This window comes from Dendrobates tinctorius, unplaced genomic scaffold (assembly GCF_039654945.1).
Source record: "Dendrobates tinctorius isolate UK_male_01 unplaced genomic scaffold, ASM3965494v1 ptg000230l, whole genome shotgun sequence".
NCBI lineage: Eukaryota > Metazoa > Chordata > Amphibia > Anura > Dendrobatidae > Dendrobates > Dendrobates tinctorius.
The window spans coordinates 6,228,481-6,248,311 of NW_027361897.1; the positions used below are offsets into that span (position 1 = coordinate 6,228,481).

Here is a 19,831-nt window from a genome sequence, read left to right on the forward strand (position 1 = left end):
TTGAATGGTACTGTACACAGCAGCTAAAACTGCTGCGGGTCCGCAGCGGAATCCGCAGCGTGTGCACATACCCTAAGTACAATTCTGGATGTTGGTAATGCGGCTGATGTGATTTATACGGAATTATACTGAAGCTACAGATGCAAGGAGTGTGGGAAACTATGCAGATGGGCAAAGAACTGGTTAATGGACAGAAAAAAGTTGTAAATGGTACGTTCTCTAACTGGGATATAGTCAGCAGTGGGGACCGCAGGGATCTGTGCTAGATTCATTTTAATCACTTTATTAATGACCTTGTGGATGGGATTGAGAGTGAAGCGTCAGTCTTTCCTGATGACACCAAACTATTTAGGATAATAAAAACTGAGCTTGACAGTACAATATCACAAAATGATCTGGATAAGATGTCTAAATGGGCAAACACTTGGTAAATTAAGTTTCATGTAGATAAATGTAGAGTAATGCCCCAGGACAGAGTAATCCTAAAGCTGCATATACATGAAATAGGACCATACTTGGGACTACTCAACAGAAGGAGGACTTGGGTATTCTGGTTAAAATAAGCTAAGCACCAGTACTCAGGGTCAAGCAGTAGTTGCAAAAGCAAATACATTTTAGAATGTAAAAAAAGAAAGAAAATCATGTGATCCAAACATACTTTTAAAGATATTCAAAAGCTAGAGTTAATTCAAAGGCGAGCAACTAGATTATTACATTGGAAGGAAGGCCTCACAAATGATGAGAGTTTGGAAAAGTTGGGTTTGTTTAGCTTAGAAAAAAGCATCTCAGAGGAGATCTGATTTATATGTATAAATACATGTGTGATCAATAAAAGGGACGGGCACATGAATTTTTACTTCCAAAGACTTTACAATAGACCAGGGGAAACCAAAAGCAAAACACAAAACAAATATCCTGGAATAAAAAAGTAAAAAAATATTGCAAAAATTGCATGAAGGTAGTAATAATAGTAATAATAAGGGTATTTAGTTAACATAATTTTGATCAAAATAATGTAGAAGCCATCCCGCCACGTCACGGCAACCCTTGTGGGACAGTCCTAACTCTTGTATTTAAAACCTTTCCACTTGTCAAGTGACGTAAATGTGAACAAGGACAGAGGGACTGAACCACCAGTAATAGTATAGGCCAGACAGGATGGATTTTCCAACTCAGAAACAGGGCGGTCACACCCTTATATGCACAGAATGCACAATGAAACAAATGAGAAACTGGGTCTGAGCAGAAAAAGTAAATTAATGTGCATGCAAAATGTAATTGCATATGAACACATGACCTTTACACAGAGAAAACCAAAAGCAAAACACAAAACAAATATCCTGGAATAAAAAAGTAAAAAAATATTGCAAAAATTGCATGAAGGTAGTAATAATAGTAATAATAAGGGTATTTAGTTAACATAATTTTGATCAAAATAATGTAGAAGCCATCCCGCCACGTCACGGCAACCCTTGTGGGACAGTCCTAACTCTTGTATTTAAAACCTTTCCACTTGTCAAGTGACGTAAATGTGAACAAGGACAGAGGGACTGAACCACCAGTAATAGTATAGGCCAGACAGGATGGATTTTCCAACTCAGAAACAGGGCGGTCACACCCTTATATGCACAGAATGCACAATGAAACAAATGAGAAACTGGGTCTGAGCAGAAAAAGTAAATTAATGTGCATGCAAAATGTAATTGCATATGAACACATGACCTTTACACAGAGAAAACCAAAAGCAAAACACAAAACAAATATCCTGGAATAAAAAAGTAAAAAAATATTGCAAAAATTGCATGAAGGTAGTAATAATAGTAATAATAAGGGTATTTAGTTAACATAATTTTGATCAAAATAATGTAGAAGCCATCCCGCCACGTCACGGCAACCCTTGTGGGACAGTCCTAACTCTTGTATTTAAAACCTTTCCACTTGTCAAGTGACGTAAATGTGAACAAGGACAGAGGGACTGAACCACCAGTAATAGTATAGGCCAGACAGGATGGATTTTCCAACTCAGAAACAGGGCGGTCACACCCTTATATGCACAGAATGCACAATGAAACAAATGAGAAACTGGGTCTGAGCAGAAAAAGTAAATTAATGTGCATGCAAAATGTAATTGCATATGAACACATGACCTTTACACAGAGAAAACCAAAAGCAAAACACAAAACAAATATCCTGGAATAAAAAAGTAAAAAAATATTGCAAAAATTGCATGAAGGTAGTAATAATAGTAATAATAAGGGTATTTAGTTAACATAATTTTGATCAAAATAATGTAGAAGCCATCCCGCCACGTCACGGCAACCCTTGTGGGACAGTCCTAACTCTTGTATTTAAAACCTTTCCACTTGTCAAGTGACGTAAATGTGAACAAGGACAGAGGGACTGAACCACCAGTAATAGTATAGGCCAGACAGGATGGATTTTCCAACTCAGAAACAGGGCGGTCACACCCTTATATGCACAGAATGCACAATGAAACAAATGAGAAACTGGGTCTAAGCAGAAAAAGTAAATTAATGTGCATGCAAAATGTAATTGCATATGAACACATGACCTTTACACAGAGAAAACCAAAAGCAAAACACAAAACAAATATCCTGGAATAAAAAAGTAAAAAAATATTGCAAAAATTGCATGAAGGTAGTAATAATAGTAATAATAAGGGTATTTAGTTAACATAATTTTGATCAAAATAATGTAGAAGCCATCCCGCCACGTCACGGCAACCCTTGTGGGACAGTCCTAACTCTTGTATTTAAAACCTTTCCACTTGTCAAGTGACGTAAATGTGAACAAGGACAGAGGGTAATTACTGGTGGTTCAGTCCCTCTGTCCTTGTTCACATTTACGTCACTTGACAAGTGGAAAGGTTTTAAATACAAGAGTTAGGACTGTCCCACAAGGGTTGCCGTGACGTGGCGGGATGGCTTCTACATTATTTTGATCAAAATTATGTTAACTAAATACCCTTATTATTACTATTATTACTACCTTCATGCAATTTTTGCAATATTTTTTTACTTTTTTATTCCAGGATATTTGTTTTGTGTTTTGCTTTTGGTTTTCTCTGTGTAAAGGTCATGTGTTCATATGCAATTACATTTTGCATGCACATTAATTTACTTTTTCTGCTCAGACCCAGTTTCTCATTTGTTTCATTGTGCATTCTGTGCATATAAGGGTGTGACCGCCCTGTTTCTGAGTTGGAAAATCCATCCTGTCTGGCCTATACTATTACTGGTGGTTCAGTCCCTCTGTCCTTGTTCACATTTACGTCACTTGACAAGTGGAAAGGTTTTAAATACAAGAGTTAGGACTGTCCCACAAGGGTTGCCGTGACGTGGCGGGATGGCTTCTACATTATTTTGATCAAAATTATGTTAACTAAATACCCTTATTATTACTATTATTACTACCTTCATGCAATTTTTGCAATATTTTTTTACTTTTTTATTCCAGGATATTTGTTTTGTGTTTTGCTTTTGGTTTTCTCTGTGTAAAGGTCATGTGTTCATATGCAATTACATTTTGCATGCACATTAATTTACTTTTTCTGCTCAGACCCAGTTTCTCATTTGTTTCATTGTGCATTCTGTGCATATAAGGGTGTGACCGCCCTGTTTCTGAGTTGGAAAATCCATCCTGTCTGGCCTATACTATTACTGGTGGTTCAGTCCCTCTGTCCTTGTTCACATTTACGTCACTTGACAAGTGGAAAGGTTTTAAATACAAGAGTTAGGACTGTCCCACAAGGGTTGCCGTGACGTGGCGGGATGGCTTCTACATTATTTTGATCAAAATTATGTTAACTAAATACCCTTATTATTACTATTATTACTACCTTCATGCAATTTTTGCAATATTTTTTTACTTTTTTATTCCAGGATATTTGTTTTGTGTTTTGCTTTTGGTTTTCTCTGTGTAAAGGTCATGTGTTCATATGCAATTACATTTTGCATGCACATTAATTTACTTTTTCTGCTCAGACCCAGTTTCTCATTTGTTTCATTGTGCATTCTGTGCATATAAGGGTGTGACCGCCCTGTTTCTGAGTTGGAAAATCCATCCTGTCTGGCCTATACTATTACTGGTGGTTCAGTCCCTCTGTCCTTGTTCACATTTACGTCACTTGACAAGTGGAAAGGTTTTAAATACAAGAGTTAGGACTGTCCCACAAGGGTTGCCGTGACGTGGCGGGATGGCTTCTACATTATTTTGATCAAAATTATGTTAACTAAATACCCTTATTATTACTATTATTACTACCTTCATGCAATTTTTGCAATATTTTTTTACTTTTTTATTCCAGGATATTTGTTTTGTGTTTTGCTTTTGGTTTTCTCTGTGTAAAGGTCATGTGTTCATATGCAATTACATTTTGCATGCACATTAATTTACTTTTTCTGCTCAGACCCAGTTTCTCATTTGTTTCATTGTGCATTCTGTGCATATAAGGGTGTGACCGCCCTGTTTCTGAGTTGGAAAATCCATCCTGTCTGGCCTATACTATTACTGGTGGTTCAGTCCCTCTGTCCTTGTTCACATTTACGTCACTTGACAAGTGGAAAGGTTTTAAATACAAGAGTTAGGACTGTCCCACAAGGGTTGCCGTGACGTGGCGGGATGGCTTCTACATTATTTTGATCAAAATTATGTTAACTAAATACCCTTATTATTACTATTATTACTACCTTCATGCAATTTTTGCAATATTTTTTTACTTTTTTATTCCAGGATATTTGTTTTGTGTTTTGCTTTTGGTTTTCTCTGTGTAAAGGTCATGTGTTCATATGCAATTACATTTTGCATGCACATTAATTTACTTTTTCTGCTCAGACCCAGTTTCTCAATAGACCAGGGGGCAGGTGGAGGAAAGTCAATTCCGGCAGCTAAATAAGAAAGGGTTCATTACAGTTAGAGCAGTCAGACTGTGGAATGCCCTAACAAAAGCGGTAGCAATGGAAGACACTATAAAAGCTTTTGAAAGAGGGCTGGATGATTTCCTCACAACAACAAATGGCATTGTGTATTATAAATAATGTAGTGATAGGGAATGAATAACTGGTGGAGAAAGGTTGAACATGATGGACCTTAGTCTTTTCTCAACCTATGTAACTATGTAACAATTTAAGGGTTTGTTCGTTAGCCCTATCCATAGGATAAGGTGTAACTTACTAATCACTGAGGTCAAACCACTGGTACCTCCCAAGATCGAACCTCTGGAACTTGGAAGTAAATTACTGTTAACTTACTGATTAATAGGGGTCCAACCTCTTTGACCACAGCGATCCCAAGATTGGGACTCTGGAACCTGTTGTAAGCTATGCTCTGTAGAGCCCCATCTTGAATGTCATGGAGGTGAGCATCTCAGAAATCCCAGTGTTCACAGGAATCTGTCAGCAGAATCTCACTCCCCAAACAATTTATAGGTGTACCTCTTTCAAAAACAAATCCAGAAATATCTTTACATAGAGCTGGAGTGACAGAGGCTTTAAATCTATGGCCTCATTTGCATATAAGCTCAAATGCTGATTTCTCAGTAATGGAGGAATAAACTGGCCATGTAAAGGTATTGATCTTATCGGGAACCCCACGTACCTTATAGCGAGGGGATCCCAGCGCACAATGCTTCCTGTGACCCCTGACCTCATCGAGACCTGATTGGTTCAGGTCCTGATGATGTCAGCGTCACATCAGACAATGAGAGAGATCACTGGGAAAGTTTGTTGTAGCAACGAACTTTTCCAGGCGATCTGCCTTATAGTAACACTGTTTCTCTTCTGATCTCCTGTCAGTGAGAGATCAGAGGAGAAACAGTGTGACAAGTGCTGCTGGCAACAGCTGTGCCAGTCAGCAATCTTGTCATAAAGTAAAACAGATACGGCAGGTTAGGGTTAGTGCTATAGTTAGGGTTGCTGTTAGGGTTAGTGTTATAGTTAGGGTTAGATTTAGGCTGTGTGCACAAGTAAGCGTGTTTTTTTGCGTTTTTTACAAGAAGCATCCCATTCATTTTAATGAATTCTGCACTTTTTGTGCATATTGATGTGTTTTTTTCCGTGAAAAAACCGCATCACGGTAAAAAACGCAGCATGCTCATTAATTTTGCTATTTTCTATGAGACTGGGGACGTGCGGAAAAAAGCATAAAAAATGCGCTTTCTTTGCGCAAAAAACGTGCGTTTTCTGGGAAGGAGAAATTTTCTGCATACGTGTGCACATAGCCTTAGGTTAAAGTTAGGGTTACTGTTAGGCTAATGTTATGATTACTGTTACTGTTAGTTTTACTGTTAGGCTAAAGTTAGGGGTGTGTTGGGGTTAGAGTTGGAATTAGAATTGTAGGGTTTCCACTGTTTGGACACATCAGGTGCTCTCTAAACGTGACATGGCATCTGATTTCAATTCCAGCCAATTCTGCGTTGAAAAAGTCAAACGGTGCTCCTTCCCTTCCGAGCTCTGCCGTGCGCCCAAACAGTGGTTTACCCCCACATATGGGGTATCGGTGTACTCAGGACAAATTGCACAACAACTTTGAGGGTCTAATTTCTTCTGTTACCCTTGGGAAAATAAAAATTGTGGGGCGAAAAGATCATTTTTATGGAAAAAATATGATTTTTTTTATTTTCACGGCTCTACGTTCTAAACTTCTGTGAAGCACTTGGGGGTTCAAAGTGCTCACCACACATCTAGATAAGTTCCATGGGAGGTCTAGTTTCCAAAATGGTGTCACTTGTGCAGGGTTTCCACTGTTTAGGCACATCAGGGGCTCTCCAAACGCGACATGGCGTCCGATCTCAATTCCAGCCAATTCTGCATTGAAAAAGTCAAACGGCGCTCCTTCCCTTCCAAGCTCTGCCGTGCACCCAAACAGTGGTTTACCCCCACATATGGGGTATCGGCGTATTCAGGAGAAATTACTCAAAAAATTTTGTGGTTCACTTTTTCTTTTTACACTTGTGAAAAGAAAAAAAATTGGCTCTGAAGTAAAATGTTTGAAAAAAAGTTAAATGTTCATTTTTTCTTCCACATTGCTTCAGTTCCTGTGAAGCACGTAAAGGGTTAAATAACTTCTTAATTGTGGTTTTGAGCACCTTGAGGGGTGCAGTTTTTAGAATGGTGTCACTTTTGGGTATTTTATGTCATATTGACTCCCCAAACTCACTTCAAATGTGAGGTGGTCCCTAAAAAAAATGGTTTTGTAAATTTGGTTGGAAAAATTAGAAATCGCTGGTCAACTTTTAACCCTTATAACTTCTAACAAAAAAAAATTATGTTTCAAAAATTGTGCTGATGTAAAGTAGACATATGCAAAATGTTATTTATTAACTATTTTATGCGATATGACTCTCTGATTTAAGGGCATAAAAATCAAAAGTTTGAAAATTGCAAAATTTTCAAAATTGTCACCAAATTTCCATTTTTTGTTTTACAAATGAACGCAAGTCAAGGAAATTTTACCACTATCATAAAGTACAATATGTCACAAGAAAACAAACTCAGAATCACCGGGACTGTTGAAGCGTTCTAGAGTTATGACCTCATAAAGTGACACTGGTCAGAATTGAAAAAACTGGACCGGTCACGAAGGCAAAAACAGGCTCTGGCGTGAAAGGGTTAATGACTACTGCAATCATTATTCAATTGCTTCATGACAAGTGTCTTTAATACATAGTAGAACACCTTTGCCTGTTATGACCTGCTGCAAACATGATGCTTCTCGCAATGTTCCTGAGGAGTCTTAGCTTACTCCTCATGAGAAATGGCCCCCAGATCACTAATATTCTTGGATTTACATGTTAAAACTGCCTTCTTGAAATCCCGCCAAAGATTTTCTATGGGGTTCAAATCAGGCAACTGTGACAACCACTTCAAGATCTTCTAGGAATTGGAAACCAAACCTTGGTGAACTTTGCATTTTGCCTGAGATCATTGTCTTGTTGGAAGGCAAATTAAGCCCAAGCTTCAGCTTCACATTCCGCCATTCCTGCTGTCCCTGTTGCTTATGTTTGTGCTGGATATGATTCTCATCAGCTCCAACAGGGTACTGTTCAGAAGTTGCTGTTGCCCCTTTAACTGTTAGGGCTGGCGGAACGCACCAAATTCTAAAATAATAGTAGGTGCGTTCGCAGCTCGGGGTCCACCATGCAGAGGTGGTACACTGCTGCTTAATGATGGCGGAAGCACAATATGGCGGTATAATGGCGGAACACAAGCGGGTTAAATGTCACCCGATGTGCACAGGGCGAACTCTGTTGCTTCACAGAGCCGCCGAACCGCTAAACACAAATACCGAGCCTGTTCAAGCTCACAGAGCTCGGGGAGATGAACGCTCAGTATAGGGTCACAGGACTCGGGGCCAAAGACACGGGCCGGCGTCCTTCTATACCTACTGAGCGTACGGTGACGCAACCGCGAACGTCGCTAACTGAGATCGACTGCCACGGAGTGACTGTGACTGCCGTGGCACGATAGTGCCCTGTAGTAGGAGGCACCATCGGACGCTAGTGCTGTGAACTGATGTGCACTGTGGCCTATAGCTTAGCCACTGACTGGCGCTGTCTCTAATACTGATACCCTAACCACATGCGTAATATTCAAGGGAGGGGAATCTTAATAAGTCATTCACCAGGTACATGCATCAGTCATCATCCACACATATAGCAACTAGAGTCTATACTAGCGCATGGCCGAGCGGCCATGCGAGTCTTTTATAGCCGAGACCTTCCGGAACCTTCCAGATCCCCCTGATGGACTAATCAGAACTGGAGAAGGACCTGAGCATGTGACTCTCGATCCCAAATGGGGGATCGTCCCATGAGCATGCTCAGTGGAGCGACGGAAGGACTTAGATTCTGGAGTCTTTTTCTGCTGGCCAGGCTGCATTGACGTACCTGCACCAGAGGTGGCAGCAGCAACCGATCCCACACTGCTGGTCTGGGCAGAGCACCGGGACCGAGGAGTCTGCTGAGCAGGCTCCACTGCGGCCGAAGGAGAATGGGAGATGGCCGAGTGCAAGGCTCTGGATTCCTGCTGTGCAGTGACAGGAACCCAACGCCTAACATTAACTTAGTGTCTTAAAGTGGTCTCTCTCTGGTTGTCCCAGACAGGAACTTTACATTAAAGGAGTTGCCTAGGAAGTTAACATTGAAGGCCAATCCTTCTGATAGATCATCAATGTCTGATCGGCAGAGGTGCGATACCCGGCACCCTTCCCAATCATATGTTTCTGGTGTCGGTAGCGACTGGAGCTGCTCAATTATGGAGCTGTACAGCTCTGTTGACTGTATAATGGCCTCTGCCGGGCACTGCACTACATATCCACCCCCTATTCAAATTGGCCATTATTCCCAAGCAGTTCCGGACGCCTCTGACACTGGGAACAGCTGATTGGCGGGGGTGCCTCAACCGATCAGACATTGACGACCTATCTTAAAAATAGGTAATAAATGTTAAAGTCCTGGACAACCCTTTTAAGATATTACCACATATTCTTATATCACTGTATTCTATACATTTCATTAGTCTCATGTCATCAAAAGCAAAATGTCAAGGTAAATTAGCCCGCCTTTTTAGTTTACAGCAGAAAAATGGTTAAAAGCACAGAATGGAGCCATAAATAAGAGGCTACAACAAAATGGAGTACAAAATCGTCTGAATTATTTGATCAGCAAAGGAAAGCAAATTGATTGAGGCTAGAGAGCATGTTTCACAAACCCTGGTGCATCACTGTGATCTGTATTCTGAGTCAGCGTTAAAAAAGGGACAACTATAACCACAAGTTAATCTGAGAATCTCCAATTTTAATTACAAACGCTCCCTCCTCCTCAGTCTGCCACGCTCCCGTTGGGCTTGAGAATATCTAGAAATGATGGTCTCCATTATCCTAGAATCTGTCAGCAGGTTCCCTTGTTAATAGCAGCGCTTAATATTCATGAGTAAATATTTTAAAGAAATAATGACGGCAAACAGCCAAATGGCCGCTGAGACGTTCAAGGGGGAAGAAAACTTCCTTTTTGAGCTATCGCGTCTGAGATGGGAGAGGATATGAGTATGAATTTATCATGATTAGGGAAATGCAGTAGGGAGATGTAGTTATGGAGGAGGAGGGTAAAAAAGATGAATATGAGCAATAATTTTAAATAAGGGAAGCCAAACAGAATTGTTTCTCCTTCTCCTCTTTCACTTGCAGAATTTTCTCCTTCATACAATTTATGATGCCAATTATGAGGTAAGCACTGGAACTTCTGTGAAACTTTTATAAGGGAAGAAACGAACGCGTGTCCCCAGCCGAAAATCTCATATTCAAATGCAAGTTTTGGGGATTCATCTTTGGGGAAAATCTCAGAATCTTATAATTTCTTAACGGGATCTTTAGGTTCACTGAAACGATTGCAGCATCGAGGGAGCTGGTAATAGACAAGCTCAAACATACCTTCTTAAATGAAAAGAATTTTCACATTGCTGAGAAAATAAAGTGTGGGGCTTTACCCACTCCCTGTCCCTGACTCCTGAAATAAATGTGTGGCGCGGGCTCAAGAGCTGAGCTTGCACTATACCTAGCAGATGCCACCTGTATTACACACCTGGCATCTACCAGCAACAGCAATGATTGCAGCCATGCTCCGATTGCAGCTATTAACCCCTTAAATGCATCTGGAAATTTATGACATTTAAGATGCGTAGTTGCATGGGCACTCCATGATGGGTGTCTTTCAGTCCCCCCAAGTCACCATCATGGGTCGTCAATTGGTTGCATAGGCACCCAGGAGCCTGATGAACACCCTAGTTACTGTGATGTTGTTACTTTTGTGGGCTTAATGGGAGACCATCTGTAATACTGTAATATTGTTGTATCGTAGAATATACAACAACCGATCAGAAGGTCGGAAGTTCAAGTTCCCTAGGGGGGCTAAAAAAAACAACAAAAGAAAATATTAAAAAATAACACAAAAAGACCTAAAAATTAGAATCACCCATCTTTTGCAACATTAAAAATAAGGAGAAAAAGAAAAAAAAAATAAACATGTTCAATATCAAAGTCCAAACTATCTATATATATATATATATATATATATATATATATATATATATATATATGTGTATGTATGTATGTATGTATGTATGTATGTATGTATGTATGTATGTATATATATATATATATATATATATATATATATATATTTATTTATATATTATAACCTGAACAGTAAATCTTGTAAATCAAAATGTCAGAGTTGTTGTTTTTGGCCACTGATACTGCGCAAAAGAAGCAATAACAGTCATCAAAGTACCCCAAAATTTTTTAGATATCTACATGTACCCCAAAAATCACAGATCTGTTCTGCATTTTAAAAAAAAAACCTCATATGGTTATGTTTTTAGGACAATATAAAAAAAGTTATGGCTCTTGCATGAGAGGGAGGGCAAATAAAAGTGCCAAAACGAATATTGGCTGGGGCGGGTAGGGTGTAATGAAAATAAGGCAGCAAGTGCAGTGAAGCTAGGACAATGCTCAGCAAGTGCATCAATTAATTCTTTGACTTGTTCTTCACCTTGCACTGCTTCCATGAGCATGGTTGATTCACCCAACCACTAACCATGAGTGGAGAAAAAGTATTGGTGTTATCATTCATATTCTCTGAAAAAAGGCCAAGAAAGCAAAAATTCTGCCAAGGTATGTAAACTTTTGAGCACAACTGAATCACAGCCATCAAAGGTGACACCACTGGATCTCTACTGTGTTGAGCAGAAATAGTGCCATTTCCTATAGGTGCATGTTTACGTGGGACATAACTACTTAAAAGCCACAAAGACAATGTGAGGAAGCCACTAACAAATTGCTATAACTGTTACTATTACTATTTAACCAACTCTACCCCCCCACGGACACAATCTAGCGTGGTATAGTATGACTTCTATCGTTATTGTGATGGGGTTTTTTTTATTGGACGGATCTTTAGTGCCTTATTTTGTAGAAATTGAAATTACAGTGCAATAGAAGTACACAGGTATAAACTGTACTGAGCCCCAAGTTTATACATTGTAGTGTCACACTCGGGTGTTTCCAGCTTGTGATCTATGCATATTGGTTGCATTCCAAAGTTTTTGATCCATTTTTAAGAATTGAAGAAAATCTTCATTGTATCATGTTACTTTCTACTTTAATAGTCGACTGCTAGTAAAATTTGGAAAAAAAATGGTTGAAAATGGAAAATCTACCAGTGTGTACAGATAGGTTAAACAAGGAGTGGCACTAAATCTGGCACAGACATAAAGAAAAAATTATTGTGTCCTCCTTGTAGAATGCCATGTTTGGGAGTTTCTCAATACTAGCAGTGATAATTTTACCAGTTTACAGTTTGTAGCTTACTTCACTTATCACCAAAGCTTCCTCAAAGCATCACATTTGTGAGTAAGGAGCGCAGCGCATTGTGCCATTTCCTCCATTCACCTTTTTCATCAGCATGGTTTCTTTGGTTATACGGTCTCGTGTGTGGTACCAGTCTTCGTTCAGCTGATGGGTGACATAAAAATGCTTCCCCAACTGGTAGTAGAGGAAGAGCTGTGAACTTTTGATCACCGTGCCCAGCTCCTTTCCATTTCTCTGGAAAAACAACAATCGCACTTAGATATTATTCTTTATACACAATGAAGGAAGCCTTTGGTTTCTACATACTTTTCTATTACTGTACGATAAATATAGGAGTAGGAGAAAGTGGAGAAGTAACCTGAAAGAGGCAGAAGGCAAGATTCAGGAGAAAGGCTGCATACAATGTAAGCTTCCTGAATGTAGGCAGGACAAAAGAAAGGCAAAGCCACCATTTCAGGTGAGGCCACAAACGGCAAACATGCCCCCATCACCCCTAACTCTTTCCCCAGATAGGATTCTTGCGAGACCCTAAACAGCATCAGGTGTGGTGGGATGGTTACTCGCTGAAAGAAACTGCAATGATAATACCAGTTCAGCATAATTAGTACAGTTCCAAGGGAAGAAGGCCTTTTGGTGACATAAGCTTATTGGGTGGCTCAAGGCAACTCTTCTTGTTTCAATGTGGCCCAGAAATGCCAAATGTTTGGATACCTCTGATATAAAATCTTAACCAAAAAACATGGAAAACGTAAAGCTCTCATATTTCTTGTTGCAAATCCTTTATAAAGTTGCTCAGCTTTCATTTTGATTTTTTGATAATCTTGTCCTCCATGGAAAGTTTTGAAGCTTTACAAATCACTGTATTTTGGAAATTGTCTTCATTCCTGCAAAAAAAAAATCATGTAAGTGGATTCAAATTCCTAGCTTTTCCCCATACTATTTGCCAACCTTCAACTGCATTGATATCAGAATGTACTCATTTTGAGTACAGATGATGGCAGTGGCAGGGTCAGCACCAATGTACTACTCTGAGTGTTCGTCTTACCAGAACAATCACCTGCAGCAGCTGATCTCCAGAGTTAGTAACACACAGGTGCTGACCCGGTCACTGCCATCCTCTGTACTCCAAATGAGTACGCTATGATATCAATTATCAATGCAGCTGAAGGCAGACAAATAGTCTGGGGAAAAGCAGGGGTTTGCAATCCACCTATATGCATTTTATTTTTTATAGGAATGAAGACAAATTTCCCAATAAAGTGCTTTACAAAGTTAAATAACATTGCATGCTGGACAAAATTATTTAAAAAAAAAAATAACACCCGCAAGACATGCAGCCATAGCAGTTAGCACCCCAGCATGCTCGGATAACACCTTCTGTCCTACAAAACCAGCTTTAGCTTACAAACAAAAATATGCCATGACGGCCTGTTTTCCAAAGGAATGCTGACATGGTGACTAACAGCTGATCAACAATAAGACCAATCTGATAATCATTCACAACCCTCATTCGGCCAATCATCATCCCATGTAAAAATGTATCACAGTTACATACCCAATGGGTAATAATAAAAATCTGGTAATGTCTTACAAGACATGAAATTTACAAAGACCGTGACGGTTCTTATTATCACACAGGTGAAAGCAGTAAAGATCTGAATTCTTTAGGCTCGGTTTACATAGTCTTAGTAGCCTTCACCAGAGGTTTGTAGGACACCAATAAATCAAGAAGGTCCATCAGCTGCCATTTATTTCCCAAATGTCATGGGTACAGGACAGCATAATGGCTTTTGTTATAAATGGAAACCATGCTTCCTGTGTGAATAGAGCCTTGAACTAGTTATTATGGTATATTACTATTAAGCCTCATTCAGAGGTTTATTTTTTGTGTATTTGAAAATGGAGTTATTCATCAGTGTGTGTGCATGACCTTTTTGGTTTGTGTTTTCATTTTTACCATCATTGTGATGTCCATTTTTATTATGTGAAAAAAGAAATTCAAGCTTTTCCTACCCATTGAACAGTAAAAAGCCACCAGCACTTGGATGACACAGAGATCACATCTGAATGCTATCCGTTATTTTTTGTCTTATTTTCTACAGACCCATTCACTTGAGAAAAGCTATCTGGATCTGCAAATTGGAAAAAAACAAACAAGTATCTTCCCTTTTTTGCACAAATGGTCTGTAAAAAATAAGCCAACATGGGCATTCCCATAGACAATAATGTGAAATCAAGGGCAGAAAATATGTGCATCTGAATAAAGTCTTTTTATGGTACAACATTTCATCTCCTTGCATTCATTTTCAATTTTTATAGAAGATTTATAGTAGTAGTTTTACACAGAGCGATTGGATCCGGCTCATATATGAGGGCCTATTTAAGGTGAACAATTTCAGGAGGGATTATATCGCCCCCCGAGGAAGCGAGGTGCGAAACACGCGTCGGGGTGTTTTGTGTGACGTGGCGACATTTCTTTATTATGGGTAAGGGAACTCTTGATGTTTATACACATGATCTTTTTTGCTAACACTACTTAATGGATTATACTGGGATGTTTCCTCCCCTCTTTTTAAGGTAGTGTGTCTCTATTAAAATTTAAAATAATTTTCTATTTATGTTTACATTAATATTTAATAGATGACACTTATTGTTGTTAGCATTATAATTATTGATTTTTACATGGGAGTTTCTGGTCCCTTGTTTACATATGTCTCCATGTCACAACCACGGTTGCATCATTATCTGCCTCTTACATTTGTATAATATTTTTTGTAATTGTATGTTTTGTCATTTGATGAACTGTTTTTATATTTAATAAAGTGAACTTTTTGTATAGACGACAAAATGTATTATTAGTATTTTTCTGATATTTTCCTTTCTTTGGAGGGAATTTAAACTCTCATATTTTCTTGATGATATGCTATTTGGACAGAGAGTGTCCCTAATTAAATTATGGTATTTTTGTATATCCACATTCCTGGCTATGTATTCATGATTTGCATACTGTGTATTTTCACAGCTTTCTCGCTTGGGCAGATGGATTTCCAGGCTCGGGAAAAAACCTGGTTAACTAAATTGGAGCAGGTGTTTGGTGATGCTCCTACCGTGGGTCCGCATACAGACTCCGGGAATTTTGATGATGAGATTGCAAGGCTACGAAATTTGTCAAACAAACATATGAAGTGGTGGTGGAATAAGGCCTTTTTGCAGCGTTATGTTGCAAAATGTTTGATTCATAGAGGTCTGCGAATACAAGTGTTTCCCTCCTTTAAAATTGAGGATGAGACTTTTAAACAACAATGGGAGGAGCTAGCTTCTAATTGCTCCATAGGCTTTATGAAATTGCTCATACAACATAATGAATCCTCAATTAAAGAGGTTGAAATTGAGATTAAATCTATTCAAGAGACTTTGATTAAATCTCTTTCCCCGGAGTCATTATCGAAATTGAATGAGGAATTGGAGTCTGATTTTGCTAAATGGGAAAAGGAGTTGGTACAAATTAAGAGTAAAAAATATCAAAGGGACTCTAATGATTTTAAAACAAAGTATGTTTACAAGTGGCGTCAAACGTACTTTAAAAAATCAAAAATACCCGCTATGGGGAATCGTACTAACTCATTTTCCTCAATGTCTTCTGTGGAAGAGGATTCTGTAGTGGGGACTAGTACCAGTCTTAATTTGTTGGAGCGTTTTGGTACGAAAAAATCTGGGAATTGGCCTAGAGGCAAGAATGTTAATAAGAGAAAAATTACTCCACCACAGTCTATGGAGAAGAAGAGTAAAGGGAATAAGTTGGAGGTAATTAATCTTTCATCACATATTTTGAGTGAAGATCAATGTGAGGTTCTTCAATTGGGGTTATCCTTTGTCCCAAATAATAATTATGATTTCTTTACAACAGTAAAAGATCTACATCTCTTTTTGAGAAAACTTGTGTTAAAAAGATTACATCTGGGGAACAAATTTAATCAAGATCCGGACAGTATGGCAGAGCAGGAGGCAATCCGTATCCTTGAAGAATTAGAGAATGAGAGTTTGGGTCCATCCGCAGGTAATTATCCTGCGTCCATTCTTCCTAAATCTACAACATTTCCCCCTTTTTCACTTTGTCCACAAATTGATATTTTCTGTAGATTGGTTACTCAGGATCTTAAGATGGTCCCTACTGGACGGATTGGGGACAATCTAACTAGGCCCCAGCGACAAGCTTTGTGTCAGTTGAGGGACCTGGATGATGTAGTTTTTAAACAGGCGGATAAAGGGGGGAATGTGGTGGTTTGGCCTGTTAAAATGTATGAGCATGAGGCATTTAGACATCTCAAGGATACTGAGTCTTATTCACCTCTGCCTAGTAATCCGGTTTCTGAATATCAAAAAATACTGTTTCGGATTCTTGATAGGGCATTATCAGAGGGGATTATTACGAAAAAAATTTTTGATGGACTTTGGGTACAATATCCGGTTATACCTACCCTATACTTTTTACCTAAGGTGCATAAGGATCCCTTGGTTCCACCGGGTCGTCCTATTGTCTCTGGCGTAGGGGGTTTGTGCGACCCCATCTGTCGTTTTATTGAATATTATTTACATCCATTGGTGGAGACACTACCCTCCTACGTCAGGGACACTAATGATATTTTGCGGCGACTTGATGGTCTTTCCCTTGAGCCGGACATGATGCTGGTCACAGCGGATGTAGAATCTCTGTACACATGTATTGGTCATGATCATGGACTCAGGGCTGCTGAGTTCTTTTTGAATACCAGTAATTTGGATTCATCAATTCGATCTTTGGTCTTGGAGCTTTTGGAGTTTGTTCTTCGGCATAATTTTTTTACCTTTAAAGATTGTTTTTTGTGCAGAGGCGGGGCACTGCGATGGGGGCGGCCTGTGCGCCGTCCTACGCAAATCTTTTTCTCGGTTTCTGGGAGAGGGAGTTGTTTGGGGACGGTGCTCCGGCCGTCCTCCAGGTGCAGTGCTGGCATCGGTACATTGACGACTTATTGATTATTTGGCAAGGTACTGAAAGTGATCTTGGTACCTTTATGTCACAATTGAATAACAATAGGTATAATATTAAACTTACTTATAGATCCCATAGGCAGAAGATCGATTTTTTGGATATCCAGATTGAGATTTCTAATGATTTTCAGATCCAGACTGACGTATATAGAAAAAAGACATCAGTTAATGCACTTCTGCATGCTGCATCGGCCCATCCTCAATCTACTGTGCAGGCTATACCGATTGGTCAGTTCCTGAGGATCAGACGCCTATGCTCCAGCATGGAGCGTTTTGAGACTCAGGCTGCTGACCTTCGATCGAGGTTTCTTGCACGGGGGTATAGTGGGCGTTGCATAAAACGTGGATATCAACGTGCTAAAACATCGGACCGTGGACAGCTTCTGTCCGGCAGTAGGGGGAAGACTGATGATATTAATAACGTCAGGTTTATTTCAACCTATAATAATAGGTGGAACGCTATTAGAGGGATCCTGAATAAACATTGGTCTGTTTTAAAAACTGATTCTGTACTGGGTAAGGTATTGCCGGAAAAACCACTTTTGACAGCTAGAAAGAGTAATAATCTTAAGGATTTACTAGTGAAGAGTCACTATGTTTCCCGTCCATCTTTGCCTTTTTATACGGGAAGGCCACGGGTGGGATGTTTTCCCTGTGGTACTTGTATTTCTTGCAGGAACATCGAGAGGGCCTTTACATTTTGTTCCTCGGATGGAACACAGACCTATAAAATTCGTGAATATATTTCCTGCACGAGTGATTTTGTTGTATATTATGCAACTTGCCCTTGCAGGTTAATATATGTGGGTCTTACATCTCGCGAATTGCGAGTGCGTGTGAGGGAACATGTAAGGGACATTATGTCAGCTCCAACTGTTCAGGATATAGCCTCTTTGAAGACCATCCCACGTCACTTCAGGTTAAAACATGCATCCAACCCGGACCTACTCAAGGTACGGGGGATTGACCGTATCCATGGAGGGATTAGGGGTGGTAATTTGAAACGTAAATTATCCCAACTTGAATGTAAGTGGATTGTGAGGTTGGGCACAATGACACCATGTGGATTAAATGAGAAACTTAGTTTCTCATCTTTTTTGTGATATGTGATTCATTTTATATGGTTTTTCCACCCCCCATTTTCCTCCTCCAATTTATTTGATTTTATTTATATTTTTTTGTATATATTTCTCTTTTTGCTTTTGTTTGACAAATATTCACCTATATATTGGTAATATTGTGTGCACAATTTATGTGCACATATATACACATGGCTTATGTATGTGCATGTGTTATTTTCAGCCTTGCATCTCATTAGTCAATATTCGCTTATGTGAGTCTTTTTATTCTCCCTGATTTTAATTGTATGTATTTTTGTATTTTATATTCACAGTATTGCAGCAGATGATTTGTTCGTTTGAATGGGCCCTTTATCTTCTGGATTGGAACCATCTCTATTTTGCTTTCATGTTTTCCATATGAGTGTTGTTTTGTGTTTTTTGTATATTATATGTTATTATTATTATTTTTTGTTTATTATTAAAAAGTTGTTTTTTTTTTTTTTCCTCCTTTGTATATTTATATGTGTTTTTATTGTTTGTATATGCGTTTCAGTGGGGGTGTTTAGTATGTCTATTATCTCTTGATAATATGCATGGATGCGGTATAATTTAATTTAATATATAACATATAAATATAATAATGTATATATTTGCATTTATGCAGTTTGTATGTATGGGTTTTAGTTTGATATGCGGTTTTTGTATCTTATATGGATTTCATCATTATTGGTTGTTTCTTCAATATTATCGCTCTGTGTGTGCGCATGTTGACGGCGGCTCCTAGGTTACCCTCATCACGGAAGGTGTCGATATGACGCGCCCATGTTCCACTGACGTCAGTGGAGCAATTGCTCCTGGGACATGGCACGCCCGACGCCGGAAGTGATGTAGTGGTGCCGGACTCCATGCGCTCGTTTTACACAGAGCGATTGGATCCGGCTCATATATGAGGGCCTATTTAAGGTGAACAATTTCAGGAGGGATTATATCGCCCCCCGAGGAAGCGAGGTGCGAAACGCGCGTCGGGGTGTTTTGTGTGACGTGGCGACATTTCTTTATTATGGGTAAGGGAACTCTTGATGTTTATACACATGATCTTTTTTGCTAACACTACTTAATGGATTATACTGGGATGTTTCCTCCCCTCTTTTTAAGGTAGTGTGTCTCTATTAAAATTTAAAATAATTTTCTATTTATGTTTACATTAATATTTAATAGATGACACTTATTGTTGTTAGCATTATAATTATTGATTTTTACATGGGAGTTTCTGGTCCCTTGTTTACATATGTCTCCATGTCACAACCACGGTTGCATCATTATCTGCCTCTTACATTTGTATAATATTTTTTGTAATT

The 19,831-nt window shown here is 39.0% G+C and overlaps 1 protein-coding gene across 1 annotated transcript in view; it reads right to left on the reverse strand.

Moving 5' to 3' along the window:
- Positions 1-19,831, reverse strand: part of LOC141059694 (uncharacterized) — a 57,226-nt gene that overhangs the window by 10,004 nt on the left and 27,391 nt on the right. The window contains exon 5 of the mRNA XM_073555808.1: positions 12,466-12,618. Within this exon, the coding sequence (XP_073411909.1) occupies positions 12,466-12,618 (153 nt within the window). The remainder of the gene's footprint in view (positions 1-12,465; positions 12,619-19,831) is intronic.